Source organism: Pezoporus occidentalis, unplaced genomic scaffold (assembly GCF_034315485.1).
Source record: "Pezoporus occidentalis ecotype Australia unplaced genomic scaffold, CSIRO_AGI_Poc_V1 ctg83, whole genome shotgun sequence".
In the NCBI taxonomy this organism is placed as follows: Eukaryota; Metazoa; Chordata; class Aves; order Psittaciformes; family Psittacidae; genus Pezoporus; species Pezoporus occidentalis.
The window spans coordinates 38,622-61,475 of record NW_026916192.1 but is presented as its reverse complement, the minus strand read 5'-3'; the positions used below and the strand labels follow the sequence as shown (position 1 = coordinate 61,475).

General features: G+C 51.8%; 1 protein-coding gene across 2 annotated transcripts in view; it reads right to left on the bottom strand.

The window, feature by feature from the left end:
- The window catches only part of ACSS2 (acyl-CoA synthetase short chain family member 2), a 36,459-nt gene extending 16,480 nt beyond the window's left edge, over positions 1-19,979 (bottom strand). The window contains exons 1-2 of one of the 2 annotated variants that reach the window (XM_062604095.1): positions 19,817-19,979; positions 19,422-19,617 (exon numbers count right to left, since the gene is read on the bottom strand). In XM_062604095.1, the coding sequence (XP_062460079.1) occupies positions 19,422-19,617; positions 19,817-19,934 (314 nt within the window). In that variant the 5' untranslated portion in view covers positions 19,935-19,979. The remainder of the gene's footprint in view (positions 1-19,421; positions 19,618-19,816) is intronic. The other variant, XM_062604096.1, reaches the window with a different exon arrangement.
- Between the last annotated feature and the right edge of the window lie 2,875 nt (positions 19,980-22,854).

The following is a 22,854-nucleotide window of genomic DNA, read 5'->3' as shown; positions in this document are numbered from 1 at the left end:
TGCATGAAACGTGGGCCAACATTGTTGTGCAGCAACACCCAGCCCTTAAATACCTCCCATCTGATTGACTGGGATGGGATGCCAAGGGCTGGCTTACTTTCCAAGGTCATATATAAATATACCCCTGTACCTCTGTCAGTGCTATGCCTGCTCTGCATCATTCTCTCTGTGGTTCTCCATGAACCAGCTCTGGCTCCTGCAGCCCTGGTGCTAGTTCAGCAGGACCTTGCCATTAGACACACTGATGGGGAGAAGAGCCAAGAGCTGCACATGGAGACGGCCCTGGATGTCACATCCCCAAGGAAGTAGTTTGCTACCAAAGTAAAAAACAGCTGATTTGAATGTGACACCACACTTCAGCCCTGCAAACAAGGCAGCACTGCCCCAGACGAGGAAATTAACAGAGAATGTGAGATGATTTCATTCATTGGGTCTCCCACATGCAGGAAGGAAGGAGACACCTTCCCAGGTCTCTCTCCAAGGCAGCCAGCACAGAACCATCAGTGATCCATGAAAGAAGAGAGGTATCACTCTCAGATAATGCCCCTGGAAAAGCGTTCCCTTGAGTATGTGCAGCCAAGTGAAACACAACACGGGTGCTGGGGAGGAGCCAGGAAGCACCTCCACGGTGTGTCCTCCCTTAGGACTGCAGCCAGGCTCCGGCTAACCCAGGAACAGCAACCTCACTTCTTCAGCATCTCAAGCAGCCCAGAGCATTCACAGTATGTACTGCACTGTAGCTATAACTAACCACGGCTCTCCCTTCCCCCAGCAACACCATCAGGAGGGCTCCTGTGATGCAGAAATGCATAAACACCCCCCCCCCCCCCAATTTCTCATGTAATTCATAGAATCATAGAATCAACCAGGTTGGAAAAGACCTTTAAGATCATCAAGTCCAACCTTTAGCCCAGCACTGCTGCACTGCCAAAACCACCACTAACCCATGTCACTGAGGGCATTGTCCACATGGTTTGTGAAATGAAGGAGATCCTGGTGGAAACAGCATTAGAGTTGGGACACCCCCACTGCTACAAGCTCTGTGCCCCCCGCCTTGTGTAGGACAGGGGTATCAGAACTGGTGGTTACATTTGGATCATCCCATTCCAAAGTTACTCATGGATCTACTGCTTACAGACTTGATTTATCTCACCTGACACCTGGTTACGCTCCTGGCTTCCCTGGTACTCTGCAGCGAGTCCATCCATACCTGCACTGACATGCACAGGGAAGTGTTCCTTCCCACCAGTCGCTCCTGAAAGGGAATTCCCTGCTTGATCCTTTATGCAAGTTGGAACTCTTTTAAGTGCAACAAGGAAAGAAACAAGAATACAAAGAAGGAAAGCACAGGAATGAGAACCAGCACACAGGGCGGCTCTGCCCTGGCGTCCAAGCAGTTTCCTCTTTTCCCCATCATGAGCAAGATCATCACTTTGAGCTATCTGCCATATGAAACCGTGAGACGAGGTCCCTTACAGCAGGAAATCAGAGAGCTTCCTCTTTGCTTTCATTACTTGAGGGTCAAAGAGCTGATTTTGCTGGACTGAGCAGCTGGAACTGATCTGGCTCAAAGGAAGAGCATCTGCTGCTGTTGCATCTGACTGCATGCCGAGTGCCTTCCCTCACCATGCAGAGGTCTTCCACACTGGATCCACACTGCAGGTGCAGGAACATGAAGGCCAGTGCTGTGCAAACCTGCCTGCAGTATCATTCCCAGTGCACCTCTACCCTCAGCAATGAGCCTTGCTATGAAATACCTCCTAAAGACAACTATAATGCTTCCAAATACAAGTTGGAGCAACCCAGCCCACTAATCCCTGCTCTGAAGATCTCTGCGCTGTGTTTTGCTGGGCACTGTGGGCAGGCCCTGGTTGTACAACCCAGCCCTCAGCCCACCATCAACCTACAGAGCAGGACAGGGAGGAGGGACATCCTTTGCCCATGCGCTGCTGCAGCCTGGGATCTACTTCCAATCTTTACCAAGGGAGAAACGCAACAGGAGGAAAGACCAGCACAGGCTGTCCCATCTGGAAAGCTTCCCATATAGGGCAGGCAGGCAGCCTGTGCTGTGTGTGCCGTCTGGGGGCTTGGCTCTGTAGGTGAGCTGCTGCTTTAGCCAAGGACACCACAGAAGGCACACTGGTCCTCCATGCCAGGAAAATCAGGTTTTCCCATCGATGTGGTAGTGCCATACCTGCTGAAGGAGGGAGGGGAAGGCTCTGCTTTGTGCACTAAACCTGAGAATCCTCCAACACAAGCAATCCCAGGAAAACTCAGCTCGTACCCATGAGGGACATGGACCTGCCCAGAGCCATTTACTGCTCATGGCCCTGCTGTCCCTGCACCCAAGAAGCGCATCTCAAACACTCCAGGTCCTCCTCAGTGCTGGGCTTCAGGAGGGAAACTCAGGCCAGGGAGTGTGCCCAGGCTTGTCCTCAAAGCCAGCACACACAGGGCACTGCAGGAGAAACGTCAAAGGGAAGTTAAAACTCACAAGGATTTTCAGAGGGCTTTCAAAGTCCTTTCCACTCATTGTCGTCACTGCAGAATAACCTCACAAGCACCAGCGGTGGAGACCTCAGGCTTCGGCTTTGAAGCTGATGTTTAATGGAAAGCAAGTCACATCCACCCTTCTGCAGGACAAGCTGCCTCCTTTCACCTCCTCTCCAGCAAAGGCCTCCGAGCAGTCTCTCAAGAGCAGGCCATTGCTTTAAGCTTCTTCCTCACATCTGAAAACAGTGCGGAGTGCCCACAGCTACACTCAGCAGCACTCAGATTGCTCTGTCCTATTCTCCGGAACAAACATCCAGAGAATGATGGATTTTAAGCAGGGCATTTAAAGGAATGCCCACTCACACGCTACCCAATCCTCTGGGCAGCAAAAGCAAGCCTGCAAATCCCTGGGGTTGGTTGTGCAAGCAGCATCTCCCCTTCTTTGCCCATTAGATGTAAGAGCTGTCAGTGCTGAGCCTCTCGCATGGACTCACTTGTGCAAACTCAACTGAAAAAGAACTAAAAATGAGATACAAACCCTTGCATTCCTGAACCCATTTTACAGCACTAACCTTCCACAGCCCTGCAGAATCCAGCACCCCCAAACACAGCCTTTGGTAAGAACTGCTGCGATTGCCAGCGTGCCACCTGCGATCCTACACCTGGGTCAGAGGAATCCCAGACACAGCTACAGGCTGGGCAAAGAAGAGATTCAGAGCAGCCCTGCGGAGAAGGACTTGGGGGTGCTGGTCGATGAGAAAATGAACATGGGCTGGCTTCAGTGTGCACTTGCAGCCCAGAAAGCAACCGTATCCTGGGCTGCATCAAAAGGAGCGTGACCAGCAGGTCGAAGGAGGTGATCCTGCCCCTCTACTCTGCTCTTGTGAGACCTCACCTGGAGCATTGTGTGCAGTTCTGGTGTCCTCAACATAAAAAGGACATGGAACTGTTGGAACAAGTCCAGAGGAGGCCACGAGGATGATCAGGGACTGGAGCACCTCCTGTATGAAGACAGGCTGAGAAAGTTGGGGCTGTTCAGCCTGGAGAAGAGAAGCTGCGTGGAGACCTCATAGCAGCCTTCCAGTATCTGAAGGGGGCCTACAGGAATGCTGGGGAGGGACTCTTCATTGGGGACTGTAGTGATAGGACAAGGGGTAACGGGTTAAAACTTAAACAGGGGAAGTTTAGATTGGATATAAGGAGGAAATTCTTTCCTGTTAGGGTGGTGAGGCACTGGAATGGGTTGCCCAGGGAGGTTGTGAATGATCCATCCCTGGCAGTGTTCAAGACCAGGTTGGACGAGGCCTTGGGTGGTATGATTTAGTGTAAGGTGCCCTGCCCATGGCAGGGGGATTGGAACTTGATCTTAAGGTCCTTTCCAACCCTAACTATTCTATGATTCTATGATCTAACAGGGAAAAGCCATTTCCAGCTCTCCAAACTTCCTAGAGACATCATGAGATGAAGCACAGTTTGATGTTTTTCTCATCTCCCTTAACCCAAGTCATGCATGTAGCAAGGAGTAATCCCAAATTCCATAGTATCATCTGGGGCACAGCAGGAATGTATTTGAGACCTTTTAGCACTTGAGCAGCCCGTGTTTTACACACTGCGTGCTGAGTGCAGGCTCAGCAGGAGAAAGGCAGCTTTTGGCCATATGGTCTCAGGGGAACCACCCATCAACTAAGTACATGCAAGCCCTTTAAATGAACCCACCAGATGCACAGCTGGGGACCTTCTGTGGCAGGCAGGCTCCTAGAAAGTGGTGCTTTGGTGAGTAAGGCATCTTATGGAAAGGTGATAACCTCCTAGCTGCTGCAGCCATTCACACAGCCCAGGGGCACTGGGGACCATCACCACAGTGGTGTGCAGGGCGGTAGTGCCCAGCTCTGTGCAAAACAGATCCCTGTCAGCATATTAAAAGGAAGAACAGGCTCTGCAGAACACTTATCATACCACCAGCAGTTAAAATAATGGGCTCTTCGCTTCTGAACAAGCACTGTGATGCACAAAAGCCCCACGGGACGTATGTCTTCAGTGGCCCTACCAGTATCTCAGCAAGAAACAATCCCATGGAGAAGTTACCCTGGGCAGGAGAGGAAGAAAAGCTCAGGTAGGAAACATGAACACTGTCACCTCTGAGGTGCAGCCATGCCTCCAGGAGCCTCACAGAATTCCTGCCTGCTCAGCTGGAGCTTCACCTTGAGCTGCAGAGCCATAGATCTGTTTCACCCAGGGCCCATGGACCTAAATCCAGGTTAAGCTTCCCTGTTAGTTTAGTGAAAGATTCAGTGTTGTGAGCATGTTGTGCAGTAGGGAATGTGGTTTGTAGGAGCAGAGAAGCATTTCTTTAGAGGCACATTAACTCAGGTTGACCCGGTGGAGCAGTCAGGGCTGTGGAGCAGCAGTGTGGCCAGATGTGCTCCTGCAGAGCTGCACCGTGCTCTGCTCAGCATCAGGGCTGACTACAGCACTTGTCCTGAAGCTCTGCTCCAAGCACCCATCACACAGCCAAGCCAGGCTCAACGCTGCCATCCATGCAAGCAGAGCCCACCTCAGCTGGAGTATAACAAGCAGGAGGGAGGGGTGGTGGCTTCTTAGCCTTCTACTCAGTGGCCAAGGACATGCCCATGTCCCAGAGCACCTGAATGGGCCAAGCAAAACTGACCTGAGAATAAACCATCAATGCTGTTTGGTTCCTCTTTCACCAGATTCCTAAAGGACAGTTATGTGCATCAGCTGCTGGAGTACCAGCTGAGCACAGCTTCCCTGTGTACACTGCCCCGGCACTCGCACAGAGCAGCAGGAAGCACAGGTTGCATCAATGGGAATTCTGGTTTTCAAGGTAATTGCTGATGATCATTGTGGTTTCACCACTAAGGAAAGGTGGTGTAAGAAGAAAATGCTGAAATGAAGCCAAGCAAGTGAAGTGTGACGCGTTTCCAAGATGTGCCAGACCATCTGCAGCTCCACAGACAGTCAGGAACCGAAAATGGACAGACCAAAGCGAACTGGGGCACAAAACCAAGCCTATGTGATGCCTGTAAATGCTCCCACTGATGAGCAAAGGGGCTGAAGATCCTTCAGGCTTTTCCTCGAAGCTCCTGTTTCCACATCGCCCTCAAATAAAAGCATTAACCCGCGGTCAGGAAGCCCTGCTGGGGTGTGTGGGCCACCTGGAAGGTGAGTTTTCTGAGCAAACCAAACCACCAAGTTTCACTCCAGGACCAGCAAAGGCAATGGCAGCTCTTAGAGCAGTTTTGCTTAATCCACATCTTAGCTACAGAAAAGCACCCTTAAGAAAACAGGGATTTGCCATTTGAAAAAGGTACTGGAAGAGGGAAAGGGCCCTCTCCCAGAGGGTGAAACACCACAGGAAGGATGTGCACAGTGGGGAACCACGGAAAGCCTCCAGTGGAGCAGAGATGGGGACTGTGGGAATGTCCCAAAACATCTTTGGTACCATCTGAACTAAAACACACTCAGAGCCCCAAATCCCTCCTAAGCACGGGACCAAGCTGGCGCCAAGGATGGAGACGGCAAGTTCTCCAGCTCCTGCTCCACCAGCAGCCTGTCCCCAGGGCACAGTGCAAGGCAAAGCACGTAGCTTTCCCCTACTACAGGCTCCTGTATGGTGGCACCTCCTCATACGTGAGGTTGCTGGGGGCAGGGCTTCCCGATGTGTTCTGCATCCCGAATTAGAGCAGCCGAAATGCCAGGCAGAGCTCCTGCCATCTGGGAATGGGCTCACGTGCAGGCCGCATGGGCAGCGGGAGCCCAGCATTCCCGGGCTGCGTGCTCAGCTACCACGGCCATCAACTGCTCCCAAACCTCCTGCTGCTAGAGGCTCAGGGAAGCTGTGGCCTCAGGAAGGCTCTACCTGGAGCCAGCTTGGTAGTTTGGGAATAACAGCTGCTAAAACCGGGAAAACCACAATTTCTCCCTCCACCTCCAGCCTTGCTTATCCTATCTGACATGGGAATGGCACCGGAACTGAGAGCACCCTGTAACATCTGCCCTGAGAAAACAGATTATGTTGAAATGTGACATTTGGAGAGACCAGCTGTGCAAGATCATCAGAAAAAGACACCATTTCAACAGGAAAAAATGCTTGTATTTGCATGGATCGTTCCATATGGGAGCCCCTCCCATACAAAGACAGGCTGAGGACATTGGGGCTGTTCAGTCTGGAATAGAGAAGCTGCATGGAGACCTCAGAGCAGCTTCCAGTGTCTGAAGGGGGCTACAAGGATGCTGGAGGGGGACTCTTCATCAGGGACTGTAGTGATAGGACAAGGGGTGATGGGTTCATGATTCTATGTTCCTACACAGACTGCCCAAAGCAGAAACATCTCCAGCAGTATCAGCACCAGGATTTCAAGAGGGAGCTTGCGGGGTGGGGCTGAAACGGGCTTGCAAGAAACTTTCATGACAACGTTTCATACTAACGACTGACTGCCCAGCCCTGGCCATGCTCAACGTCATCCACTTCCCACCACAGCAATCCATGGCAGGAAATAACCAAAGGAGTTCTGGAAATGCCGAGAGGCTTCCCAGAAAGCTCAGCCTCTGCAATCATGCTCGAATCCCGTTGCATCATGACAAGGATCAAAAAGGAAGAAGTTGCGCAATGATGGAACATAAAATGGGAGGGGTTGGTGGAAAGGGTTTCCCAGCATGTTGAGAGCTACCTGGCAGCACTGAGGGAACGCTGGGGAGTAAACCTGGCACAGGAACCCCAGGGAAAGAAAACTCTTCACCAATTTAACAGCTCACCTTCTAAAGCCATACAGTGAATTGAGACCTGCATTAAAACCACTCTCCAGTTTTCCTCTCATACACATAGGTAGGGCCTAACAAAGCTCCATTGTCAAACCCATCTCTGAGCCAAACCATCCCAACCGAAAGGTGACCATGTCCCTAGGATGAACAGGCTCCTGTTGCTGTAAAGAAACCCAAAGCAGATGGCAAACAGCACTGTGCAGTGCCAGAGCAGGAGTCCTGTGCCCCATCATGTTCTGTGTCCAGCCCAGCCTCTCCAGCCCAGCTGACTCAAGTACAGGCATTACTGTGCCTGTATTGCACAAAGCAGCTAAAATGGAGCTGATTTCTAAAGGGTCACAGGGCCACCATCTGCTCTATGAGCAGGGCATCAGTCTTCTAATCATCTTTAAAAACAGCCATATGGAAGTACAGCTTACAAAGCAAACAGCCAACACCCTGCATGGCTGCTGGTGTCCCACAAGAAAGACTGCATCAATCTTTGTCCTTCCTTCTCACTACACACACTCTCAGCTACTCTATCTGGAGCCTTTCAGATCCTGAATGAGTACCAGGGGCATCTCAAGAAATAACCTTTATCTTACACAGTCCAATCACTGTTCGCTTCACCATCCCCTGAGCGATGCCTCCAGCACAGAGCCCAGCTGGATGTGGACACTGCTCCAAAATCACTCATCATTCACTGAACTTCCAGAATTCCCTTCAATTTTCCCACTCACCTGCCAGGCTACCCCCTAAAATTTACTTCAAGCCCCTTCCTCTGGACTGTGGGATGCTCAGACATCTCTGAAGGAACCAACACCTCCTGGCTTACACTGCTGCCAACATCAGCAAGTGGGTAAAGTAAGTGTGATGGGGTTTGTGCGTACTGTGTTCACACCTGAGAGCCACAACACTGATGGGTAACAGGGAAATTCAAGGGAAATTTACTATTGTTTTGCTACATTTGATCAAATAAGGCAGTTTACAAGTAACACAGCACATGTAAATACCCCAGTGCTGGTGTCAGCAGCCATTCTGTGCTGCCAGGTATCTGCTCAGCAGCAAGGGGAATGCTGCTCCTCTGGGGCTTTGTGTTTTTCCTACTCACTTGATATGGAGCATCAAGACAAGAGGATATCCCTGCCCATGGCAGGGGGTTGGACCTGGGTGAGCTTTAAGGTTGCCTCCAACCAAAACCAGTGTGGGATTCTGTGATTATGTTCTTACTTCAGTGTTGTACAGCACAGGAGCAGAACCAATGCATCCAATGACAGCTTTATACCAAGTTTAGTGAGAGGAAAGTTTAAGATTTTGAAACATAAAGATTTTAAGGGTTGTTTTTATTAAACAAAATGTTCCAGTGTTAAAAGAGAGCTCATCGGCGAGACTTGCACAGTAGGTCACTGAGTCTGGCTGCCCTCAGCCAGCACTTCTAGCCCTGCAAGCTAAAGTCATGCTGTAGAAGAATGCAAGTTTGAGAAGAGAGGTACATTGCCTATCATGAGCAGTATTTTCAGAGAAACAGAGCCCACCGGGGGAGAGCCCATTTCCTGCTGATTCCTTGTTCTAACAACTTGCACTGAGGCCACAAACACATCCTGGATGAAGCTTCTGCAAGTCAGGCAACAAGCCACCTACAGTTGGGAAACACCCCTATTGGGAAATGCTGTTTCAAGACCTTCTAACAGTGAAAGCTGATTCCAGTGGGGGCTCAAACAATATCCATCAAGGCTATGACCTGCGAAGGGGTGATGGACTCAAACTAAACCAGGTGAAGTTCAGGTTAGATATAAGGACCTCTTTACTTGAGGGTGGTGAAGCCTAGGCACAGGTTGCCCAAAGAAGCAGTGAATGCCCCATCCCTGGCAGTGTTCAAGGCCAGGTTGGACAGAGCCTTGGGTGACATGGTCTAGGGTGAGGCATCTCTGGCCATGGCAGGGGGCTGGAGCTGGATGAGCTTTAGGTCCTTTCCAACCCAAATCAGTCTGGGATTCTATGACTGTGATTTCTGGTGTACATTTCAGCTTTATGCCTCAGACACCTCTACAGCTGATGGCCAGATGTCACCTGCTGGAGTGTCATCTCAGTGGTCACCGGCAAAAGGAATGTAAAACATGCTTCATTAGCAGATACCCAGTTGTGAAGAAGTAATCAAGGCGGCCATGGGTTTCCTCAGGGATTCCCCTAAAGGGAAGTGCCATCTGTAAAAATTATAAGCTTTGAGCCTATGGAGAACTGCCAGGGCTTGTGATCTCATATCACACCACATTTCACCATCGTAAGTGATGTGCAGATATGCAAACAAAGAACTGAAACCCTGCTGTGTGCAATGGCTCTGATGCAGGGCTGGCCACAGGAGGAAAAGGAAAGCTCATTGTGTTGGGGGAGTCAAAGAGGTCTTGTCAAAGCACTGGCAGCCAATACTACGGCCTAACAGCTCTTCAGCCTGTGAAGAAAGCCCACCAGGCACAACGCTACACAATGCTCCAGGCTTGGGGAAGAGCGGCTGGAAATCTGCTCCTGGAAAAGGACCTGGGGAGGCTGACTGGCAGAGCAGAAAGAACATGAGCAGCTTGTGCCCAGGCAGCCAGAAAGCCACCAGCATCCTGGTCTGTACCAGCACCGCTGAGGCAGCAGGGCCAGGGCAGGGATTGTGCCCCTGCACTGGGCACTGGTGAGGCTGCACCTCGAATCCTGTGTTCAGCTCTGGGCCCCTCGCTACAAGAGAGACATTGAGGTGCTGGAGCAGGGCCAGAGAAGGGAACGGAGCTGGTGCAGGGCCTGGAGCACAAATGTGATGGGGAACGGCTGAGGGACCTGGGGGGTTCAGTCTGGAGAAGAGAAGGCTCAGGGGGGACCTGATCGCTCCCTACAACTGCCTGACAGGAGGATGGGAGCCAGGAGGGGCTGGGTTCTGCTCCCAAGGAACAAGGGATGAGACAAGAGGAAACGGCCTCAAGCTGCACCAGGGCAGGTTTAGACGGAGCTGAGGAACAATTCCTTCTCCAGAGGGTGCTCAGGCATTGGAACAGGCTGCCCAGGGCAGGACTGGAGTCACCGTCCCTGCAAGTGTTCACACACCGTGGAGACGAGGCCTCAGTGCCATGGGTTAGTGGTGGCCTTGGCAGTGCTGGGGAATGGTTCAATCTGATGATCTTAAAGGTCTTTTCCAACCCAGCTGATTCTGTGATTCTATAACAAATGCAAAAACTCAAAGGAGAAACACCATACCTTGAACAAGCACCCACTCCCACCTCTGCTGGCAAAGCCTGATCACTTTGTCTCCTGACAACACCACTACTTGAAGCCAGTGTCATCCCCATGGAGCCCTTGTCCTCTTCTGCTCCACTCGCTGCAAGGTGCCAGGGAGGACACAAGCCATTCACATAGCTAAAATAATCATGTTTTCTAGTCCAAAGAACAAAGTGAAGGCTCTGACCTTCCATGTCCTGGATCCATACACGGTTCACCTCCTCTGTGTCCATGAACTCCATTTATCCATCCCACATTTCAACTCTCCTGCCAACATTCACCATGTGCTATCACTGCAGAACCATGGTTTCTCTCTCAACAGTTTGCAAACTATTCTTAAAACATAGCAAGGGGCCTGTAATAGCTGCCAGTTACAACTTTCACATGTGAGAAGCTCCAGGAGCTATTGCCTGGGCTCATTCCTCACTACTCCCCCAGGTAGTGATTGTGCAACCACACACTCAGAACCATCCATGGCCACAGCAGCTCCGCCAAGAGTGTCCCAGACAACAACAAAACACTGTCAGAACCAAGGTGCAGGGTTTTGCCCCCTGGAGCAGCTGGTTATGAAGGGCACATGAGCCTGGCCACCACCAGCAGTTCAGTTTCAACACTGGTCCTTGGGAGACCTGCTGCTGGTCCTGAAAAGTGACCACTAAAAGTGAGGAGGTGAAGGGGAAGCCTAAACCAGCTCCACAGAACTTCCTTGATCAACCTTTTTGTGGAAATCCTCATGAAGGCAGCCTGAAAACAGCTGTATCTGTGTGCTCAGTGCCACACAACTGCACTCCTACAGGACTCAATCACCTTTTCCATGCACAAAGTGACCCGATTCCACTGTACCACTACAGATGCAGGGGGGCTGGACTGGATGATCTCCAGAGGTCCCTTCCAAACCTAATGAATCTTTGGGATTTACCAGTTCTCAGGACCCCTCTACTGCCCTCTCTAAACAGAGTGGGGCTGGCAACCTCCCAGTCCTTGGCACAACAGCCCTTTGCAAGAGCACACAGCATACCCTGGCCAGAGCTCTGCAATTTCACATTCAAGTCTCTGCAGTCCTCTGGGGCACATGCCATCTAATCCTGGGCACTTATTGCCATCCAACTTGTTTATCTTCTCAAATACTTCCTGGATATTCCCTTGTATTTATATAGATGGATGCTGTATCCCTGCCAGTAAGCAGCTTCCAAAGGTTTCAGAGCAAAAGGCTGGGAGCAAACAGTTCTGGCAAAACCCAAATGAAAGTTGCTGCGAGTGTTCCCAAACTGGAGAGCTTACACAACCTTCTCCTCGCTGCTCAGCCATGGAGCTGAGCACACAAGTGCTGCCCGAGTCCTTACAGACGTAACAGAGAAGAGCCCCAATTCTGCAGGAGCAGGATTGCAGCTCATTTGAGCTCTGTGAAAACTACTTCCAGTGAATATCTTCAATAATGCTGAACACCTTCCACACGGAAGCACAGCTCCAGGGATGCTTCTGAATGGGCAAACCACAGGAGACTACAGGCAGTGTCACAGAATCCCAGACTAATTTGGGTTGGAAAGGATCTTAAGCTCATTCAGTTCCAACCCCCTGTCACAGGCAGGGACACCTCACACTAGACCATGTTTCCCAAGGTTCTGTCCAACCTGGCCTTGAACATTGTCACCAACCTTCAGTATGCCCATCCTTTGTTGCACTGCAGAGCACCAGGGTGACAGCACTTGCCCTGCATCCTATGATGGAAAAGGCTCTGCACAGCAGGAATATGGCTTGAGATCTTCAAAACATTAAACCAACCTCCTGGCATCTCGCTGCAAACCAGCATGAGTAGCTGACAGGGATGACTCAACCTCCTCTTCCAAGTCAGAAGGGAAAAATAATTCCAAGTGCCTCTGCATCCACCAGCTGTCTGAGTAACATGCACACAGATCCCTGACTCACAGCAGCCGGGAAAGCACACTGGAAGCCCACAAGAAAATACCTGCCTGAAGAAGCTATTTGCTGCTCTCACATATTTAGTTCATCCATTTGTCACAACCACTCACCTGAAAACTATCTCAGACTTTCACTAATCAGGAAGTGGATGTAGGATGCAGCAGGCAAGTGCAATCCACTAACAGAAACACTTGGGACAGGAGAAAACTGGCAGAGGTCTCTGCATACAGATAGCCTTGGGAACAAAGCTTCAGCCCACGATCCCTGTTTCCCAACCCCTCAGGCCAAACCAAGAAGCTCCAAACCCTTGCTTGCAGGCATCACCATGCAGCCCTGGGGCAGCACCATCTTCTTGAAGATGGAGACTTCAACCATCAATGGAGAAAAGCCAGAGAGCCACACCAGAGGACAAGCTGTGAGTGCCTGCTGTCCCAGTTTGCACTTACGTACAAGGAGCTGAACACAGTGGTGTTTGCACTACTGCCACAGCACCAACCATACTGGCTGGTGACTGTCCCAGAACTGGGAGTGGAAGAATTCCAAAGAATTGAGGAAAGTGCAATACTTGGACTTTATTCCTTGATTTTAATACCAGATTCCTATTGATGCTCCCACCCTTCCCACTCCTGCACTACCAATGCAGCTCAGAACCAGACAGGACTCACAAAGCAGAGATGCTCCTGTTTGGAGATTCCAGGCTGTTGCTGTGTGCGTTCCCAAGCTGTGGGTGTCCTGAACCCTTCTCCTTCCTGCTCAGCCAGGGCTAATGGGGGTCACCCCACTTCCCATGGAGACCCCATCAGGGGAATGAGCTGTGCTGAGCCTGGGTATTGCTGCAAGCATAAACACTAAAACTGCCACAAGGCTTCTCACTGCTCTAGAGGTTAAACACATTCCCCTGTGGAATGTTCTCTCTCCACAGTAGCATCAGGGGAACAGCAGCTTTGGGTTTTGCTGTTTGGTAGCGCCTGCAACACAGCTTTGACTGCTCTCAGCAGCCTGCACACACAGGCCTGCAAGTGTTTATCAGTAAAAACAACCTTCCCAGCAGTGAATCTTCACTCTTTAAACACCCTGTGTGATTCAGGCCTATGCTTTCACTGCCAGAACAGTGTTGAAAGAGGCTGCATCACTGCAAATGTAACAAGTCATGCAGGAAGTTACTAAAGAAACAAAGCATCAGTTTGGCATGGGACATCCTGAGTCCTGAAGGCAATGGAGGAGCAGAGCTGAGTGCATGGGGCGTGAGCTGGCTATGGTTAACACCTCTGAAGCCTGGGTGGTAACAGCCAGCACCCACAGCCACAGCATCTCTGCATATGACAGTACTGGACTGCGAGAGCAAGCACTTGGCTCTCAGCAGTTCAAGGCAAGATAATTTCTGCAATCAGAAGAGATCCAGACCTTTACAGGAGAAATTCAACTGAAACAGCTTAATCTGGCTTCAGTTTTGACTCTGGGATGGCACAGCCCAGGATAAAGCACTCCATGGAGAGGAACAGCCATCAGATCGAGGTGCATGGGGAGCAGGCAGGTCCCAGCACATGTGGGCTTGTCCCATTTATGCTCAGCAGCATCCTCACACCAAACCTTTATCTGATAAGCCTCTCTGGAAGGCTGCTGGACAAAGCCTTCCAGTTTCCTAGTAAAATCCTCTAAAAGGGCTTTGACACTAGGTTGTTGCTTTGTTATTTTAGGTTTTCGTTTTTGTTTTTGTTTTTTTTTTTTAAACAGGTTCTGTAGTTGTTTACTGACCTTACAGAAGGAGTCATTAGAAGAAATGACAGAGCTACAAGCCCCCAAATCCTTCATTACATTAAAAAAAAAAACAAAACACAACACACCTTCTCCATCTTATCTTTGCATGTCATGTTTTTTCTAGGCCCAGAATGGGACCACAAGCAGTTGTTCTTCAGTTTAAATCAAGCTCCAGTAAGCTCTGGCAGCCTTTACCATCTGTTTCTCCTCTGGATGTGTTATTTCATATGCATGCAGAAGAAAGATTATCAGTCTCCCGGTGATGGCAGAAGCCAGCATCTAGGTTAGTAACAGCATCCAAAGCTCTACCTCCTTCCCTGCTCCCACTAGGCAGCACCAGTGCTGCAGGTGGGGTGAAACAAAGGCAAGAACTTCATGCAACCCACACACAGCTGAAACACCAAGAACAGGCTTCATGCAGGTCCCTTCCCACCCCAGGGTCTCATTAGGGAGGGTCTGTAGTAAATGCTGTGCTATTTGAATTCCCACCTGGTTCTGTTTTCCCTTCCACAAGCTGCCCAGGCTGATGTTTACAGGGGATTAACAATAGCTCTTCAGCACAGAAGTACAGGTTAGTCCACATGGCACAGGTATGCCCAGAGCATGGCAGACACACTGTACTCCTCCTCCAGTTTACACTGCCCACCATAGACCAAGTCCTCAGCACTCCTGCAAGTCCCCTGAGTGTCCCAGCTAGTTTGTTCATTCCAGCTGTGAGCCCGACAAAGTAGGGATCTACCTGCACAGTAACCACAGTGTTACTGACTTCGGCCTTTCCCTGCCATTATGAAGCAGGTTGCACTTCTGAGAGCAGCACTTTCACAGAAACATTTCCTGGAGCTTCTGTTCCTCTTTAGGCCAACATCAATACCACAGAAAGAGGAATCAAAAGCAGCAGAAACAGAAATACTTGTAACGTTCATAAGCAGCAAGAGAGACCACAGTGAAACAGGTCACAGGCAAAATGCAAGTGTTTCCTACCAACTCAGGATGGTCATTGTGAACTAAACACACCTAACAGCACCAAAGGAGGGTACCACAACAGGAAGTGTCACCTATATACAAGTTCTGCAGCACAAAGCAGTGCCATGTACCACCCTTAGTGCTGAAAGAGCAATTCCATGTGGCTTGGGATGAGACCCTCTGAGTAGAGCCAGTCTGGGCAATCCTGGACTGCTAGTGGTGCAGGAGCCTTCAAAGCAGTTTGGCCAGAATACATCCAGATGAACTGCTTGTTCCTTCCTGTCCACACAACACTTGAGACAGGCCCAGTCAGGGCCATGCAGCAGCTGAGCTCTGCCAGGACACATCTCAGAGACACCAAGCAGTGCCTTGAAAAATTATTCACCTCTTCCCCCAATATTTCCTCTCTGAAAGCAAAGATCTCCTCTAACTTGCAAAGTTCTTGTATCCTTTCAAAGCTCTCGGAGGTGGGCAGTCAGACACCTTGGTACAACACCAGCCCCTTCCCCATCCAGCAAGCTACAGATTTTCTTAAAAGCAAGCAGCCAAGGTATTAAACCCCCCAAAGCCTTCCCCAGGAATCCTCTTTGGCTTTTTGAGGCTCTCATTTCTTTTCTGACCTTCCATACAGTGTGACAAGTTTCAAGTGGTTTAGGAAAGTGGGCTCATTCAGCAGTGTCAAAGCAAAATGTGAAAGGCCAAGACAACAGCAACTACACTTTGTTACTGAAGAACATATGTCCAGAAAGGCACATGCACGCTTCTAGAAGATTAATTTTATGAGCTGCAACCTATAGCCCTGCTTCCTTAAGACCTCAGTGCCACAAGCTCACAGGTCAGTACCACACACATCCCATTTAACATGCCTCCTCCATCCCTCCCCATGACATTCCCAGCTAACAGCTTCAGACACCCCAGTGCCAGGTCGCTGGTGACAGAACCACGCTAGAATTTATCCTGAAGTAGTCAGGGGAAACTGGCTGCTAAGGAGGAAGAGACCTTGGTTTTCAGCTCTGTGAACACCATGACTGTCCACACCCACCCTTTTAATACCCACTCCAAGCTTTGCTCAGCATCACAAACACCCCTCAAAGGCTGCCAGAGTAACTACCAAGCTGTAGGCTGGCACCAACGTGTCACCCAGAGATTTACAGGCAAGAAGAACAATGCACTCGCTCCCTCCATAAACTCCAGCCCAGCTACCAGCACTGCCAAAGGGCTCTGTTTGCTGGCACACCTGCATGAGTTTACAAGGGAGTTTTCCATCAGAAGCTGCAGTCACTTTACAACCAGGTGAGTTAGAGAACATATTTAACTAGCAGGGAAGGAAGCAGCTGCCACCATTTCACCTGTGGCAAGTATATCAATATGATTATTTGCCAAACAGTACATGTAATTCTTTTACTTAAGTGGTAGTGCTATGGATGGAAACTCCAATGTGAATCCAATTTTACAGTCACAGCCAGAACCCCACGGGTATAAACATGTTCCTTCTGTCTGTAGGGGGGTAGCTCCTAGTCCCCCTTACACCAGGTCACTGGTACCCTTCAGCTGCACAAAATCACTTTGAGCAGCACAGTTGTTCATCATTAGGGGATCTGGCATTCTTACTGCAGCGACAGTAAGACTTCTCCAGCTGCTCTGCTGAAAGGACTCTCCACAACCCAAGTTATTGCATCCCTAATGAGTGGCACATTTACTTGTGCTTCTCTTCTACCACATACAGTCATACCCAGGCTAGGTCAACAAGGGAGCATTAGTTCTGCATCTTGGACATCACTAGGGAAGCCTATTTTGCATTAGTATGAAAATTCCAAGTTCCACATGGCTTTTAACGCTAGCAACTATTCCAGTAAAAAAATACACACATCCTTAAGGCTGGAAGTTAACTTTTCCTCCCAAAAGGAATACAGAGAAGCCAGCCTTTCCAAAATCATCAGTGTTACATGCGTTCAAGTGCAAGGAATCATAAAATCACAGAACAGTTTGGCTTGGTAAAGACTTTAAGGTCATCCAGTTCCGACCCCCTGCCATAGGCAGGGACACCACACACTAAACCATGTCACCCAAAACTCTGTCCAACCTGGCCCTGAACAATGCCAGGGATGGCACATTCACAGCTTCCTTGGGCAACCTGTGCCAGTGCCTCACCACCCTCACAGTAAAGAGCTTCCATATCTAAATTAAATTTCCCCTGTTTCAGTTTGAACCCATCACCCCTTGTCCTATCACTACAGTCCCTGATGAAAAGTCCCTCTCCAGCATCCTTGTAGCCCCCTTCAGACACTGGAAGCTGCTCTGAGGTCTCCTCGCAACCTCTCTTCTCCTGGCCTGATCACTCTCATGGTCTCCTCTGGACTTGTCACCAGCTCACCCCTCTCATCCTGCCTCCCCAGATGGGATGGGGAGGAGAATCAAAGGAATGTAAGACAAGATCAGTCCCAACACCGATGCCTTTGACTTGGAGGATCAATGAAGAAAACTATCTGAGCTCCAGAACCTCTAACCACCTCTCGCAGGGCTCTGTAGTTCTTAATGATTCCCAGGCTACTGCTGTCAGTAGCACAAGCACCCACATGGACCACAAGAAGTGGATAAGTCAGTGGGACTTATGAGACCAGGCAGCCTCTCAGCAACACCCCTGATCTGAGCCCCTGGTAGGCAACACACCTCCCTCAAGACTGGATCAGGCCGACAGATGGGTGCCTCTGTGCCTTTCAAAGTAGAGTCACTTACTACTATGACCTGCCACTCTTTCCTGGAGGCACTTAGTAGTGAGGGCTATAGGGATGCTGGGGATGGACTATTCATTAGGGTCTGTAGGGATAGGACAAGGGGCAATGGGCTCAAACTTAAACAGAGGAAGTTTAGATTGGAAATAAGGAAGATGTTCTTTACTGTAAGGGTGGAGAGGCACTGGAATGGGTTGCCCAAGGAAGTTGTGAATTCTCCATCCCTAGCGGTGTTCAAGGCCAGGTTGGACAGAGCCTTGGGTGACATGGTTTAGTGTGAGGTGTCCCCGCCAATGGCAGAGGGGTTGGAACTAGATGATCTTAAGGTCCTTTCCAACCCTAACTATTCTATGATTCTATCCTCTTTACTGGTGCATCAGCAGGGTGTTCATTTGGTGCGGTATGCATTCCCTTATTAGTACCCTGCAGAACTACAAAGCAGTTCTGGGTGGGGACAGTGGATTTTGGAGGAAGCCCCTTGCTTTTAATTGTTCTCTTCCTCCTTTTTTTGTTGGGTTCTCTTTTTAGTTACTAGTTCCCAGCTTCCTGCATTACTGCCCTCCTTTTCTCCATGCGCTATGGTGGATGCTTTTGGCCCCTGCACAGTTTGGTTCTGGAGCAAGCAGTCCAGCTCCCTCTCAGCTTCCCTGGTATCTCTTAGCCTACTGACAGTCTCCCACAGCTCAGCCACCTGCTGCACAAGCACCTCCACCAGGAGCCCCTGCACCAGTGTACCCTTGCCCTAAGAGACCAGTGAAGGAGCTTTCTGCACCCAGAGCTCTGCACTGTAGCCTCTGCTCTCATGAGGTCTGCCTGCTGCCAGAACCAGGGCAGGCAGAGCAGAGCTCCCAAAGGGCAGTACTCACCACCCCCCTGCCTGCACCAACTGCCACACCACACCCTGACTGTCTGCCCTGGCTGCACTCCCCGGGCCATGCTTTACCCACTCAGGGCTGGTGCCGTCCCTCAGGCTTCAGGCTCCCTCAATGGCTCTCACCACTCAGTTCTGAGGCTCCTGGACACCGTTTCCCCTCACTCTGGTGTTGGAGGCTCCTCTCTGGAGCTACTCACCACAGTAAATGAATCAATGGATACACTCAGGTTTTAGGAGAATCTTTCTGCCACAGAAGAGTGCCAGACCCACAGAACATGAAGACAGAAAACATGGGGTTTATCAGCTTTTTGCTGTTGGGTGTTGTTGCCTCATCCCATTTCTCTGCCTGCATCACAAAGGAGTTGTGGTACCTGCCTCAATAACATCTGACTTTAGCTTTTAGCAGGTTCAAGTGCAAAGGCAGAGCTGGAAGTCAGGAGCTGCCCGTGGCTATGCGGGGCCACTCCAGTTCACCCAGGGTGGGCAGAGAAGCTCTATTGCACAACTCCTCTCAAACACTGAAAGCAAACACCTGCCGTCCCTATCTAAAGGTTAAAGCCCCTCAGGTTTGACCATGTTTTAATTCACCTCAGTGGGAAGCAACTCTGTTTAGACACTTCAGCATGCCACACACCTTCTGCACCACAATAAAACCAAAACTTTACCAGTAAAAAGCAATTTTGTCCCCAAGTTTCTTCTCGTTGACATTTCTATCCAGGACGTTGTAACAGATGTTAGTGGTCGCCCCTTTCATCCACTCAATGAAGACCTTCCCCTTTGTCACATCGAAGTTGTACTTCAGAAAGGGCCCCGTGTGCGGAGTCTTCCAGTAGAACTGTTTAGCAATGTCACCCCAAAACGCTGCAAAGGCAACGGCCAGAGCTCGTGACCCAGAACCAGGCTCGGGTAAGGAGGACAGCGCTTTCGGGAACAACGCGCGGCAGCCCCGCACTCCCGCACCCCACGCTTGGAGGGCTCAACACGGCCTCACCCCTTCCGGCCCGCCCGGCACCCCCGGCCCCGCTGCGGCCCTCCCCGGGGCTCCCGGCGCGGCGCTCACCGTGCGGGTCCTCCACGGAGCGCCGGTACAGGCGCTCGTACTGGGCCAGCGACGGGACGTGCGCGGCCGGCAGCCACTCGGGCCGCGGCGGGTAGGTCCGGGCCTGCTCCTGTCCCATGGCGGAGCGCCGACGGCTCTGAGCGGGCAGGAGCTCTCCGAGCCCGCTTTAAACAGCCGCGGAGCCGGGGGCGGGAGCGGCGGAGGGCGGGGACGGCCGAGGCAGCGGCCAGGCCTCCCGCTGCCGGCGGGGGGGGGGAGCAGCACCGCCCGCAGAGCGCCAGAGCCCGCCCGCTGCGGCACGGACCGCGGAGCACGGGCGCGCTGAGCCCGGGGGGGCGCGAAAAGCGTGAGCACACGGGGGCTCGGCAGCACCCGGCTGCGGGGCCGCGGCGAAGTGGCCTGGCGGCAGTGTCCGTGTCCCCATGGCGGCCGTGTCCGTGTCCCCATGGCGGCCGTGTCCGTGTCCCCATGGCGGCCGTGTCCGTGTCCCCATGGCGGCAGTGTCCGTGTCCCCGTGGCGGCAGTGTCCGTGTCCCCCTCTCAGCCGTGTCCGTGTCCCCCTCTCAGCTGTGTCCGTGTCCCCATGGCGGCAGTGTCCGTGTCCCCCCGTCAGCCGTGTCCCCCCGTCAGCCGTGTCCCCCTGTCAGCCCTGTCCCCCTGTCAGCCATGTCCCCCTGTTAGCTGTGTCCCCATGGCAGCCATGTCCCCCTGTCAGCCATGTCCCCCTGTCAGCCATGTCCCCCCGTTAGCTGTGTCCCCCTGTCAGCCATGTCCCCCCGTTACCCGTGTCCCCCTGTCAGCTGTGTCCCCCTGTCAGCCATGTCTCCCTGTTACCCGTGTCCTCATGTCAGCTGTGTCCCCCTGTTAGCTGTGTCCCCATGTGAGCCGTGTCCCCCTGGCAGCCGTGTTTACCCCCACCAGCCATGCCCCTCCTGTCAGCCATGTCACACCTGTCACCCCCATGACTGGCATCTCCCGCGTCAGCCGTGACCTCCATGTCAGCCCTGTCCTCTTCCCCACTGCTGTCTCCCCGTCAGCCATGCCGCCTCCATCACTGGGGTCTCCCCATCAGCCAAGTCCCCTCGTACCAGTGGTGCCCACCCATGTCCCCCCCATCAGACATGTTCCCCTGCGCCTGCAGTGTTCCCCCATTGGCAGTGATGCCGCATCAGCCATGTCTCCCTCGTCAGCAGTGTGTCACAGGGGGACACTGCCCTTGCAGACAGTCAGAACCAGGCAAGCCGCTGACCGACCAGCCCTGTTGGAGCAGCAGGTTGGACCTGGCGTCTCCCAAGGAGTAAGGTGATTCCATGAGTCTCTGGCCTGCCTACGGTTGTACCTCCAGCAGCAGATCCGTTGTTGGCTCAATCCATAACATTTCCTTTGTTGAGGAGCACCCAAAGGATAAAATCCATAACCTTGAGCTTGGCAGAGTATTCCTCAGCTGGGAAGCAGTGGCCTGGTGCCAGTGAGCAGGTACAGCTCACTCTGGGATCCATGGTATTTTCCATGATTGAATGCACGCCCTGGGACTGTTATTAGCTTGCTGTACACTGCGGGAGATGCAAACCTGTGGACTGATGAGCATCATCTGCCACTCCATGTAATGTTCTCGTCAGCAAAGAGGCCACAAACAGTTCTTCTACAGACATAAGTGGCTGGTCCTGGTGTGTATTTTCCATTAAGGATGCTCCCTAGCCTAGCTTTGAAGGGCACATCTGTGCTGCAGCTCCCCACTCTGGTGTTAGTCTGCCCACACCGCTGGAGGGCAGAGGTTCTTCTGTGACTCCATCTGGGAGAACATAGCTTTTTTCCTCCAAGATGAAACCCGGGAGGCATTCAGATGACACCTCCCTCCATGGGCTGTATCCCGTGGGCAGCAGGGATGCCCTCTACACCTCTCCAACATTACTCAGCAGGCTTCACACCCAAACCCGCTTAAGCACCCTCACAGCACTCTGCAGCACATGTAACAGAGCTTCCTTAGCCATGGGGTATAAAATCACTGTTGTGGAAAGCTGCAGCGTGGCATCGTTATTAACCAAAGAGTCACTGGAAGGCATAGTCAGATCTTGCAGTGCAGGGACTCAATCTGCACTACTAAACCACACGGATGAAGGTGAAGTCTCCAGCAGAAGCCCACATCCATCCAGATGCCCAATTTGAGCATATTCCCTGTTGGAGTTTCAGTCTGGGACCACCAGTCTCAAGGCCAGGCTCACTCTGTGGACACAGTATAGACACAGTCAACCCTTCATGGTATTTCCCTCTCCCAGCCACCATTATCATCGCTTCCAAGTCCCCTATCACAGAAAGAGTTTCTGCAGAAAAAGCCGTTTTGTCCGTGCATCCTGGGCTCTCTGACGCAGGTAGCTTTTAAGCTCCTCTGGAGCTACAGCAGCTGCACTCCTCCAGCACTCCCCTCAGAGCTGTGGTCCAGGCACAGCCCCATGAATTCTAGGGTACACGTGGCACATCATGAAGAACCCCAACTAGAAATCACACCAATCCTCCCCTGAGCAGTGGGACAAGCCCAGCGCTTCCACAGTCCTTCAGAAGCCACCTTACACTGAAAATGTTCTATTACGAGTCGCCAAGCCTTAGTTTTAGCAGTCCCTGTCTCGAGGAGTGTGCATTCCCCAGCAGGGCTTCAGAGCTCGCTACCAAACCCGCTGTCCCCGAACGCCAGGCAGGGGCCTATAGTTCATCCCACTGCTGGGAAAGGGCTTCGTTGCTTTCCATGTCATAGGGCAGGTGCCCCAGGGCCAGCGAGGAGGTGGTTTGCAGACCTGGGAGGCACCCTCTGCTTTCCTTCCCATTGGCCTTTGGCTCTCCCATGAAGCTGAAATTCCCCCCCCCCCCCCAGGCTCAGTGACAGCATGATTGCTGTGCAGCAACTGCTGTGGGCAGGACATCCCAAGCCACCAGGCCGGGGCAGCACCATGTCCCACCAGCCCATCAGCTGCCCTCCACCCAGCATTGCCCAGTATGGGCTGCCGCAGCCAGGGCATTTCCTTGCTGGGCTTCAGCTGCCCACA